This window comes from Meleagris gallopavo, chromosome 2, assembly GCF_000146605.3.
Source record: "Meleagris gallopavo isolate NT-WF06-2002-E0010 breed Aviagen turkey brand Nicholas breeding stock chromosome 2, Turkey_5.1, whole genome shotgun sequence".
Taxonomy (NCBI): domain Eukaryota; kingdom Metazoa; phylum Chordata; class Aves; order Galliformes; family Phasianidae; genus Meleagris; species Meleagris gallopavo.
This window is the reverse complement of record NC_015012.2, coordinates 93,347,571-93,359,881: the sequence shown is the minus strand read 5'-3', so window position 1 is coordinate 93,359,881 and position 12,311 is coordinate 93,347,571. Positions and strand designations below refer to the sequence as shown.

At 39.9% G+C, this 12,311-nt stretch overlaps 1 protein-coding gene across 1 annotated transcript in view; it reads right to left on the bottom strand.

The window, feature by feature from the left end:
- The window catches only part of TAF1B (TATA-box binding protein associated factor, RNA polymerase I subunit B), a 44,634-nt gene extending 33,294 nt beyond the window's left edge, over positions 1 to 11,340 (bottom strand). The window contains exons 1-5 of the mRNA XM_019613276.2: positions 11,306 to 11,340; positions 9,452 to 9,549; positions 9,041 to 9,136; positions 8,491 to 8,623; positions 5,168 to 5,324 (exon numbers count right to left, since the gene is read on the bottom strand). Coding sequence (XP_019468821.1) covers positions 5,168 to 5,324; positions 8,491 to 8,623; positions 9,041 to 9,136; positions 9,452 to 9,457 — 392 coding nt within the window. The 5' untranslated portion in view covers positions 9,458 to 9,549; positions 11,306 to 11,340. The remainder of the gene's footprint in view (positions 1 to 5,167; positions 5,325 to 8,490; positions 8,624 to 9,040; positions 9,137 to 9,451; positions 9,550 to 11,305) is intronic.
- Positions 11,341 to 12,311: the final 971 nt, after the last annotated feature.

Below are 12,311 nucleotides of genomic sequence, written 5' to 3'. Positions count from 1 at the left end.
CTGCTTTCTTTCTTTCTTGTCTTTCTTTCAAAACGTTAATGCTGTAGGTAAATTTTACAAAATGAAGATGAAACACTTTCTGCTGTGAGTGAGGCAACAGTGGGGGGGGGGAGTCAGAGAATTATGGACACACACCCAGAACCACAACTCTGATAATTACATTCTGTAATCTGATTAAGAAAAAAAATATAATTTCAGTGAGAAATTATTTTGCATGCTAATAAAATCCAAATTCATTTATTTCGCATTTGCACCCAAATAATGCATTTTTCACTAAAAACTGACATGTAGTTTACAGTAGTATTTTGGATTTTTTTTTTCCCCCAGATCCTTATTGTGGGATTCAGCAACAAATAACAAGACACCAGCACCTCCAAACCCTGTGCTTATCCAATACTGATGCTCACAACAGGCAAAGCAAGCACTGCTCAAGCCTGGAGCTTCATGACAGAACGGGCACTGCTCTCGTTCCAGATTAAAGCCTACTGACAACCCTTCATAGGGCTCAGAACTGCCTTCCTGGATTACTTTTCTTCAGAATTTGAGTAATAATTTAGATCAGACTAAGTTAACGCTTCAAACAGACCAGACCGTTCTTTAAATGGTATCAGATCTGAAAACAATTTTCTACCCTGCACCAGCTGTGCCTTCTTTCTGCACAACATCCCTCTGATCTTGCTACACAGACTGGCAAGGTCTACAAACTCCTACAGTATTGGTAAAGCCAGGCTCTGCATCTGCTCCCAGCAGAGGACAGGACCTGCACACCCTGATCACCAGAGTCCCCTCCCAGCAGCTGACCAAGTTCCTCATAGCGCACAGCCATCTGTCACTGCCACTCACATTGTGTCTGGAGAACAAAACAAGACCAAGGCAGAACAATGTCCTCCCTGACAGAGCGCTCACCTCTCCCCTCACGCACGGCAGGGCACAAACCCACCTTTTCTTTTCCACTACAGCATCTTCATCACTCCTTGCTGGATATTACAAAGTACATGTAGGGAAACTGATTAAAATTCTGTGTTAAGAGCCAGTTACTACAACTGGCAATGTGTGCTGCCCCACGTGCTTGCTGAGGTTACCACCCAGACCCAGCACCCGCTGTGTGCTTGCCACCATGCCTCATGTGCTGGGCAGCTGCCCGGCAGCTCTGTGGCTCTGTGCAGTCAAACTGCAATAAACCGAACAACTTCAGCCTGAGGAATGGTTTGACAAAATGGACTGAAACAACCAAAACCATGACTAGTTGTACTTCCCTCCTCCTGTTCCAGCTGTGTGCTCCTGGAGCTTACCATTATCTTCCACAAATTTAACTCACAGGAGCAGCAAAAACGTCCCTGTGACCCTACTATCAGAAGGAAAGAAGGCTGTCATCTAACAATCAGAGACTAACAGGCAGCTCCCACAAGTGCCACAACTGGCTTTGCAGTGCCAGGAGGAGGGAAGCACACAAGCGGCTCAGCTGACTGCAAGCACCGACACCTGGTAAGGAGCACTCACAAAATTAGCTGCCAGATCTGAGAGGTGGCTCCAAGAAACTGAGAGCAGCAACTCCTGAGCAAGCACAGCACCAGCTGGAGGACAAACAATCAAGGCACAGGGTGTGGTGTGGCCTCGATTTCAGCTAAGCCACCCGTAACAGCTTGCTGCCTCCCAAATGGGAAATCCCACCCTCCCTGCTGCCCTCTGCATCACACTCCTGCCTCCTCCCTGCTGACAAAAGCACTTGTGTCACTTCTACTGAGGACTAGACTGAAAACAGTCTTTTGTTTTCTAGGGTTTGACTTAGACAGATTTCCAGACTGCTGACACTATTGCCAGCACAACGTGGAAAGGGATCGTGTTGAAGCAAATTACACGGCACTAAAACGCCCACTGAAACTTTCTTCTGCAAAATTAGTTTTCTGATCTGCTTTCAGCTAATGTATCAACAGCTGGGTGAATGCTAGCACCCAGCACAAGAGAAAACAAGCAGTATCTATGATGAGGCAATACAAGAGACAAACAACGCCTACAAAAGTGGTGGTTGTGTGTTTTTGGTTTTTTACTCTTAAAAGTTCTCACTAACTTGGCTTTACCACGTCAAAGCACTGCAACTGCTGAAAAAACAATGACGACACCTATCCTAGCCTGAAATTACTGTCTCTGTGCAAAAAACATGCTCTTCTCTCAGGTGGAAAGCTGTTTCTATTTTTCAAAAATCCCTGAAACAGCATAAATACTCTGCTGTGAATGCAACATGCCAATGATTCAGGATTTTAACACTTATTGTAAAAGCCTGGATTTGAAACGGAATTGAGAGTAGTTTAACTGCCTGCTGTTCTTCCAGCCCTGTCATTTAACAGATGGGTGATCAAAACACAAAGTTGTATCAGTGAAGTGCCTGAATGGCCCATACAGCGCACAGCACATGTGCTTTTAATTACAGCAGCATACATTAGTCAGGGCTAAGTGCAAAGAAAATCCTGCATACTACAAGGAAACGATGCATCTGTTAAAGCCACACAGCAATGCCACAAACTGATTACAAGTTCAGTCTTGCCGGAGTAGCCAGGTATAACCTCATTTGAGAAGCAATAGTTCTCAGCCTCTCGAAGCCTAGCACCTTGATTTTCTTCTCCCTCCACAAAATCCCCATTTTATTAATTAGTTAAAGAATACACTGCATGTAGAGAGAGCGTTGTGAGATTACTCACAGTGGAAAAGGATTTACTATTATGCGGACTAGAGCAGAAGGTTGTTAAAATGTTATTTTTAAACCAAAAATGTCCCTTCCAGAGGAGGTAATTGTAGTGTTTTTCTGCTAAGTGTGTCAAGTAGCAAGGAGGAGTGTATTTTTGGTGTAGTAAATCCTTTAAAACTTGGCAGGTTGCCGCAGTGTGGTGCCTAAGCATGTGTCACAAGGGAGGAGCGGGAGTCAGCTGACTGCAGGCAGGGAGAAAACCAAACTGAGGACAAAAAACAAGGCAGCACAACTGTAATTCAGATGGTTTAAATAACACAATTTGCTTACAGAGACTTTAAAGGTAATGCTGAATATTTCATGTTTTCATCTCTGCTCTGTTGCTATTTTGATCTGTATCTCAGCACATGCAAAAATGTTAGCGTTGTCTGAATTTTGAGCTTAAATATTCAGCCGTCAGAAAACAAGAGTTTGATGATAGTTCATGCAGTTTAGAATTCTCTCCCCTTCTTCATCAAGCCTGTGAAAGGCAAAGACTTTAAGGGTAGGGAGGGAAACATGATAATGTAATTACAGTCTCCTACAACTATTGAAAACTTTGCAATACAAACAGCATTCTTTTAAACATCACTTTTTGCATTTAATTCACTTCTTATGTTCAGTGCATTTAAAGTCACCGAATCATTCTGATCCCCCACTAGATTCATGGCCTTATATAGAGTCTATTAAACCCATACGATGTCCCTAATTAAATGATACATTCTTTCAAATCATCTGAATTCAGTTTCCAGTTATTAGTTTCTGATTATGCTTTTCTCTGCTGTATTTGGTACCTGATTTTTATTTATTTATTTTTATTTTTTTACAAAGACAAAGGATGCTCTCCAGGTTCTGAATTTTCTTGGATCTTTTCTGCAGTCTCCAGATTTTGAAGGCTCAAACACAACAATACACCATTAATATGGAATCAACACAGTCCATCTAAACTACTGCATTCAATTCTGACTTAAATTGACATTCATAGCTTTTTGTTTTTGCCTTCTTACTGAAGGTTGGTTTTGATTTCTGCTGTTTATTAACCTACTCAGTATTTACTTCTGTACTGCAGGGTACTTACTCTGAATTCTGAATGGCGTGCATGTTGCTGAACATTTTAAAAGCATCTTTTATACAACAGCATATCCAGTTATGCAAACATGCAACAGTTTGTGTGATTGTGATTGATGAAGGCAACAGCCATCTCCTGAACTTAAATCAAAGGATTAAACATCAGTTTAATCAGTTTAGTGTACCCAGTATTAATTGCTATAGTTCAAGACCTACAAACCTCTCTTGCCACAAAAGTACTTTTCATCGCTCTCAGAAAGCTTGTACAAAGCTAGCAAAGCGCAGGGCTTTGGCATCCAGAGAGGCATATCAGGCACTGGGATAAACTCACCTTGCATTAAACCTTCAGCAGCAATACTAGTTATATCCATCACAAGTATTGCCTTGCCTTTTAGTCCACAGGTTATATACTTGAAAAAAAATAAATAAAATTCAACAACTGAAGCCCATCTTATCAACTGAATCTTGAATCACTTTTTCCTTTTTCTGTCCAAGTGCAATTTGATCTGCCCGCCTACAGTTTCTTGATCATTTTGGCAAAAAGAAAAAGACATTTTCCCCATATTTCCAGAAATGGATACTATTTCAACAACGGTTAAAAAAAAAAAAAATAATCAGCATACAAAAGGTCTTACAGAGCAGCGCTAAGAATTTCTGAATGTAAGCTGCTTTGGTCTGATTTAAAATATTTATTGCTACCAACAGAAAAAAATTGACAGCTTAATCCTTTAAGAAAACAAGGAATATATTCCTACCCACATCCTAGGGGGGAGAAAACTACATTGTCAGTAATAGCTTGACAATCCCCATATTTAGCATCAAACTATAGCATTATGTTGTTTTATATCTACAGTATTAAAAGCTCTTTATTCTGAACTCTGATGATTACAGATACAAAGATATAAAGACAAAGAAGAACTCACTATATTAATTTCCGAGCCCCACTCCTTTACGTGAAGCTACTTAGTTACCTTCCAGATCTCTGTATACTGCTGGCATTGTTTGCATGATGACACTGACGCAAGTCCCAGGGAACATTTACTCATTTAGTTTTGGCATGCTGACAACAGCAAAAATAGCAAAAATGCGACCATGCCTACCACTCCAGTGAATCTAAAGAAATTTCAAAGGAGAAGGACTAAAAGCTTCTTTAGCTCCTAAACCTTCTTGGCAGGTCTTTGAGCTTCAGAGCAAACAACGGAAGAGAATGTTCTCATGAAACAGCTGCACAAATTCTTCTGTCGGAGCATAGTTATGGATACCAAACATAAGGGACTCCTCACTGAACAAATTAGTAACAAGGTAACAGTAAAGGTCCCATTAAAAAAAAATATTAGTTATAAAAGCAACAACCATCTCAGCAGAGACCATTCATACCTTAAGAGCTCAGATAACGTCATTGGTTCTTTCAGCCACAGTAATGCCATGTAACAAAACGAAAGGGTCATTGGCATTGACATCCTCAATTTCTCCTTTCGGTTCTTCCTTACGTACAAGCTACCATCTACTGACCCAGAGCATACAGAGGTGCTTTCTTTGGTATATGTTAAAAACAGAAGAGAAAAAAAGTAATTGATACAACATACACACAATCCATAGGGTACAGAAAACAAGACAAAGGAACATACAGGTACTATTGTTCAGCAACTAATAACATTTCCAAATCATTACTCTGCAGTTGTCTGATAGTCAAGGTACTTTTACTGCTAAACAGCTTCATTCTAATTTATTCATTTGCCATTATATGAGACAACAACCTGTCCCCTAAACAGCCATCTCAGTTGAAATACTGGATCACATGAAAAGAGACCTCATTCAGAAACCCATAAAAACAGAACCTTTTCGTCTCTGGACCTTTTGGTGGGATTGACACTTACAGCTTTTCAGAAGTCTGAGTTTAACCACAGTCATGAGCTGGAAATACTATTTTCCATTTGACAGATAAGGGAGCAGTGGAGAAATGAGGAAAAATTCTATGTGCTTAAACCAACACCTTGGAGATGGGGATTAGAACACAGTTTTAAGCTTCTGCATTGTCACAGCTTTAACAAGAACACAATCTACACTGCAAAGACTTTACTGAAGTTAAGGTGTGTATCCATCTGCCATAAAGTAGGTTGTTGGGTTTTTTTAATTTAAATTCAATTAAAAAAAAAAACAAAAAACTTGAGAACACAGAAGTATCAAATGGTAAAGAAGGTTAAAGAAAACCAAAACGAACCACAAAACAACCAAACCTTCCTATATTCTTACTGAGATGAATCACTAAACAGAGAGAAGAGCAATGAGAAACTTAATTTATGGGATTGACTTTGAGTTAGGAACCTTTTCAGCAGTGAAACCTGGGAGATCAGGGAAGGAGGAACAAAACCTGAAAAGCTCTTCTTCCCTACATCATGAATATGCCAGGATAAACGAAAATGTTTCGTTTCTAAAGCACACCAACACAAAACATCAACTCTGACTCTGTAGTGACTATCCCACAGTTTCCCAGCCTGGGCAGAAAGTGTGAAGTCTGATGCACAGCTGGGAGCTGCTGGGTCACAGCGAGCAGCCTGAGCAGGGAGCTGGGCAGCCCCGTGGTTAAGTTGGTAGGTGAAAGCCAGGTTTGTGAGGTGGCAGCAGGCAGAGGTCTGGCACCCACTGTCACACTGGAAGGCAGAACCGCAGGTATTGTGTTTCTGAGTCAGAATTAGTCTTTGATGCCACCTACTGGCTCCTCAAAAGAGGGACAGCACGCAGGGGACAGACTAGATGAGAGGATCCTAAGATGACTGTTGCGTATAGGTGTGCTGGAGAATAAAGGCAGCAGCCTTCAGTTAATCTTTTCAATCAACAGTTTCACCTTTTGCATGGATACATGTGCTTAGGCAGCTTCACGACTGCAGCTTCATTATTAATTTCACATTCAACTCAATTTAGAATAATCCTCATTATATTTGTGGCTTTAATGATAGCACAATTTCCTTTTATTTCTTGTAGCTTACGCAAGACATGACAACATACAATTACACACATCTAATAATTTAAGAGTTTAATAGGCTTCCCTGGTAATATCTCAGCACTATACTCAGTGGAATTTGCTATTATCCCTATACAAAAAATAACCAAAAAATAATAAAACAAAAAAAACCCCACAACAATTGCATGTTGGAGCAGCCTTTTAGGAGAGCGTTGAGGTTTCCAGTCTGTAGCAATAACTCAGTAGAAATGGCACTAAGAGGAAATGAATCAATCTTCACCACAATTTATGGTCTTACTAGAGCACATCTAGTATTACTTGTATCAAATTTCAATATAGTAAATAATTGCTGTGCTTCTTTGACTGCTCCAGAATATGCTTTTACTGTCACTGAGCTCTTATCTACTTCAAAGGCTTTTAGTGAAATAGGTATGACTACTTAATCTGTTCTCCAAAACAACAGACCAAGGAGAACACATTAAATTATGTCCTATCTTAATGCTGACTTTTAAACATATAGGAGGCACAACTCCTAAAAAAGAAAGGAGTTCCTTTAGACATCTGAAAGGAAAGAATTCAACTAAGTATTTTCACTAGAATTTTTTCACTGTGTTCTTTCCTGCTTAAGACTTATTTGTAAAACACCCTGAATCTGCTGTGTATGACCATACAGAGACTTTTTACCTGCAAATCTTAACATTTTAGTATATTAGAATGAAAAGTGCTTGCATTATGTTCTCAAAAGTTTGTGTCGCTAATCTTGCCCCGTTTTCCCCTCTCTAATCCTGTTCAAGAGTTTTGAAGTTTCTTAATATTTCTAACTGCTGTAGCTCAAGTTTCTCATTCTGTTTTCATTTCTGGATTGTATGAAATAAAGAGAAAAATACAGAAGGACAAGATTATATTATTTGGATGATAGACAGACAATATCATAGAAGAACAGAAGTAGAACATAAAGAGGACCTCATAACATGGAATAGCAAACACTGAAACTGACAAAGAAGGAAAAGACAAAGAATCAAGCATATAAGAACAATCAGAAACTCGAAGTGCAAGCAAAAACGTTCAAATATGCTTTGAGTTGTATTTCCATTGTCAGACATCACAGCACTGCCTGAAATTATACTTGCCCACTAACACCAAAGATTCCAATTTTCTGTAATGTTTTAATTAAAATGTTTAGAATTCTGTCAATGTTTTCAAGCTCATTTCTGAACAGAAAGGAGAAGCTGAAGGAATGATACAAGATTTTGCATGAAAAAGGCTATAAGGATAGTAAACATAATGCAGGACAAGAGAAACAGAAGTACCAAAAACACTGTTAAGAAAAAAAATAGAAAAATACATATAGGACAGAAAAAAAAACCACAACGTGAAGAACAAAAAGGAAACGAGAGAATCAACTCTTGTTTTTAAAATAGAAGTTAGGACTTGTTAGGAACATGTAGCTTTGCAGATAAAATAGCTTTTTCTTTCCTCATTTCAAACAGGATGCATGGGGCAAATGGCTATAAGATATAACTTCTCTCTGCATTTCCAGGACATGTTCAACTTTAGAGGGAAAAAAAAAAGAAGTTTTCTGCTACAGATAGAATATAAAATACCTCTGTGGCAAATAGGATTGAAAACTCTACACTTTCCAGCTACGTATCAAAAAGTCCTTCCAAATAATTCTACACAAATACACCCAAGTCGTGTACAAGAATGTTTTCCAGATACCTCACTTCATTGCTCCTACCTGAGACCTTGCCAACTGATGAGGCATAGCTGCAATCTGTCTGTAGATCCCCATCACTTTCAGAGACAGATAAAAAATGAAGCAGGCTAGGTTGCTCTGGTTCACTGTCCATATCTGTACTGCTATCACATACCTGTTTTTTGTAAATAAGACACAGTATTATCTACTGTTAGTTACTCTTTTAATCTGAATAAAACCAAATAGAGCATAACAGATAGAAGATCTAGTACACTAAGTTGAAACCCAAGCTGTTCACATATTTACCTGCTCTATGAATCACCAGCACGTAAAGAAACCTTGAAAAAAAATTTTCTTTGTGATTCTGTTACATCTCAATCACCTACAATGACCAGAGAGGAGGTAATTTATAGAAGCAAAGTTTAATGAAATAAGTAACTTCAGGAGACTGGGCATGTGGTATTCCATTTAGAAGATATTCTCATTGGAGTGAGATTAATGTGAGTTAGGTAGGCAGCTTAAAGAAAGTTTTTTGTTGTTACTCTTTAAAAAAGATAACTAACATCTCATAGGATCTGAGCTTTTCACTTACTGATAATGCCTTGATAGTTTCACCAGCTGGTCTGTTGCAATATGCCTGTTGGCTCTTCTGAAGGTAACGCCTCCAAAAGTTGCATAGAATTTCATCCTGGTAAATACAAATGGACAGCAATTAGTACAAGGTTTAGAAAACCATTCATTTCTGAGAAAACAGAATGTAATTGCTAACTCAGGAACCTACATAATATTCTAGCTCTGATTTCAATACTTTCAGTTTTTAATTCATGTTTTATAACTATGAGGAAAATTAAGTTTGTTCAGGTGCGCTCAATATATATATTTTTTTTTAAGAGAGGGATTTGATTGACCCAAAAAATTATAGTATCATTAAATAACACCCCTGCTGCACACTCACAGTGTGCACAACTCACAGTTTGTAGGATTCAAACCGATTTCTACATACCTTCATTTGTGGACACACTCCTAATGCTTCCAAAGCTTCAGCTTGTTGCTTTAGTACCAGCTGAAAGCCTTCACAAACATACCACTCCCAGCCTTCATCTATTAAAAAGAGAGTGTTTTTTAAACCTTAAGCAAGGTATTTTCACTTAATATTCTGTTATCTTGTACCAGGACAGAGACATATCTCTATGAAATAACTTCAGATACGAGAACAAAGACCATTACATTGAATATTCCATTAACTTCCACTTACAGGCTTAAGAAAGAAGAAATATTACTGAAGAAGTGATGTTCTAACCACATTTCCAAATACTAATATATTTCACTATCATTTCTAACACGGCATTTGTAAATGAGGAGAGAGTTGCCTAGTGACCGGTTTTAAAGTAGGACCTGTTGTTGAAAAAATGAGATGTCTTTTCTTCCCTATCTTGAGCATGAAAAACTGGAACACATTACACTGCAGTACTTCATCAGGCAGATATTAAAATATATATATATAAATCACCGTGTTCTTCACCACTGTCTCTCATGGAATCATACAGGTTTAACTGAAAGTTTCTCAGACATTCAGAGCTCTTATCATACCTCAGCATAAGATGAATTTCCTAAGGCCTGCTCCAATCTATTCACTGTTTCCTCAGACTCCATTTTATTTATTTTCCACCATACCTCTCCATATTTATAAATCCTTTCCACATGCTCTTGGTCTAAAAAAATGTGTCTGTAGCTCCCAACTCTCTCTGCATTCACTCATAGCTGTTATTATTTTTCCTTCTAAGATGATGAGATGCAAGGTGTGATTGGAAGTTATCTGCCCCAAGTTACTCCTGTGCATTAAGGATGCTGGCTTTACCTGTTAACCACAGATACAGCTTAATCCTGCACATGTATGAAAATAAACTGTCATAGCCTCGTGCAACTGCACTTGCAGAGGGGACTGTATGAAGCTAAGAAGCATGGGGGATTGCTAATAACAAGCTCAACGTGAGAAGTAAAAGGCACAAAGTCCCAGCACTGACTTTTGAAGCAATGCAGGAGAAAGGCAGGTGGAGGTGTTAAGGCCTTTCTTCACTCCTCCCTTCAACTTCCCACAATTGTTCTTTTCAAAGGAATGTAGTCATCTCCTGCCACTGCAGTACAGTGAAGATAGGTCAGCTCCTCAGAGATGAAGATAGCCCTGTGCTTCATGTAGCACTGTAATGCATTTTTGCTTTTTGAAAGTGGCCACAATAGCAAAACAACTCTCCAGCCATCAGTACACATACACAGCTCCAGCAGCAACTCTACTATAACATGCAAAGCATATCACCATATATAATGACCACTGCTCTTTTGAATCATGAAATTAATGCAGAGTGACTTGGGATAAAATATGTATCACCAAGCTATCTCAGACTAGCTACTTTAATTGCACAAAATCCCATCCCCTTAAATCTCTGCGTAGCTTGCCCCATAGGACAAGCTGGACGCACATTTTCAGAGTGGGACCATTGCCACATTTCACTTACACACACACATTGCTCTTTTGTGACATTCATCACAAGGAAGGAACAGAGGGATCACCACATCTGAATGAACACCATGCACCATCTTCAGTGAGCAGCAGCCTGCATAAATCCAAGTGGCAGAAACACCAAGCCTAACCAAGCACAACATCCACCAACTTCATGGAAGCCACCTGTGCCTCTGGAACTCACTGAGGCTGCTCAAGGCTCTGGCATTGTGTGGAGATGCATTACATTCCTGTTCTTGGTCCTTTTTAGCTATCTGCTTTCAGCCACAGTTGAATACAATGTGCTCAGCAAATCAGTGCATCCACTCTTACGCAGAATAGAGAGTTTTATGTACGTACCAGTTTTTTTCTGACTTCTAGAGCCTTTGGAGATTGTCTGGATTCTTGCATTAGGAATAACATCGGTGCTTACAACTTCTCGAGTTCTCTGCAAAATAATAACACATCTTAGCAAGGAAAATGCCAGACCTAATTTGCATCAATCGCCCCCATCATAAAACGTAATGGAATTACTTGTTCTGTTCTCTTAAAACAGACAAATATTTTATTCAAAATTAGCAAAAATAGATTATTACTGTCCTGGACATACAGCTGTCACATGTCAGTGTGTCACAGCGGTGCCGTGCTGCAGCACAGCAATATCCAGGCAGTGGTGTTAGGGCACCCAGGTCACACCACATAGCATTTTTATAACCTAAAACCAGGACATTATCAAAATAAAGCAGTCTATAGGCCTATTTTTACCTCAATAACATTGTGACAAGTTCTGCAATAAAATCTGCCTCCATCAGTAAGACCCCAGTTTACTTCTGAACACTGTGCACAGCGCTCATCAAAACCTCCCTGAAAGGAGAAAACAAATAGTTTCACAGGCTCAAGTACAGCAGATAACTCCCAGCCAGGCTACTGCATAGCTTTCAGGATTAGCTACAGAAAAGGCATGTCCCTGAGGTGAGTTGATGCAGACAACGGGTAGCGGCAGTGTTCGCTGTTAGCTCGTCCCAGACAACAACGTGCAAGCTGGCAAGCACCAGCACGTGAACTTCAGTATAACGGGAAGCTGGTAACTAAGTCAGTGCCCCAATAGTCCACCCATCAGAAATAGGAAGGGAAATAGAGGCCTGGAGATGAAAGAACGAAATCTCCAGAACAGCGCAAAACACGTGGAAGAAGCCTGCGCAACGCACGGAGAGCCGTGCCCGGGGAAATCTGAGGGGGGAGGAGAGAAGAGGGAAACCCGCAGAAGCAGAAGGAAAGGAAGCGCTTCTACAGCCCCACGGGCGTGCCGGGCAGCTCCGCGCTCAGGCCGGGCCCCAACCCCGACACCGGGCCTGGAACGCCGCCG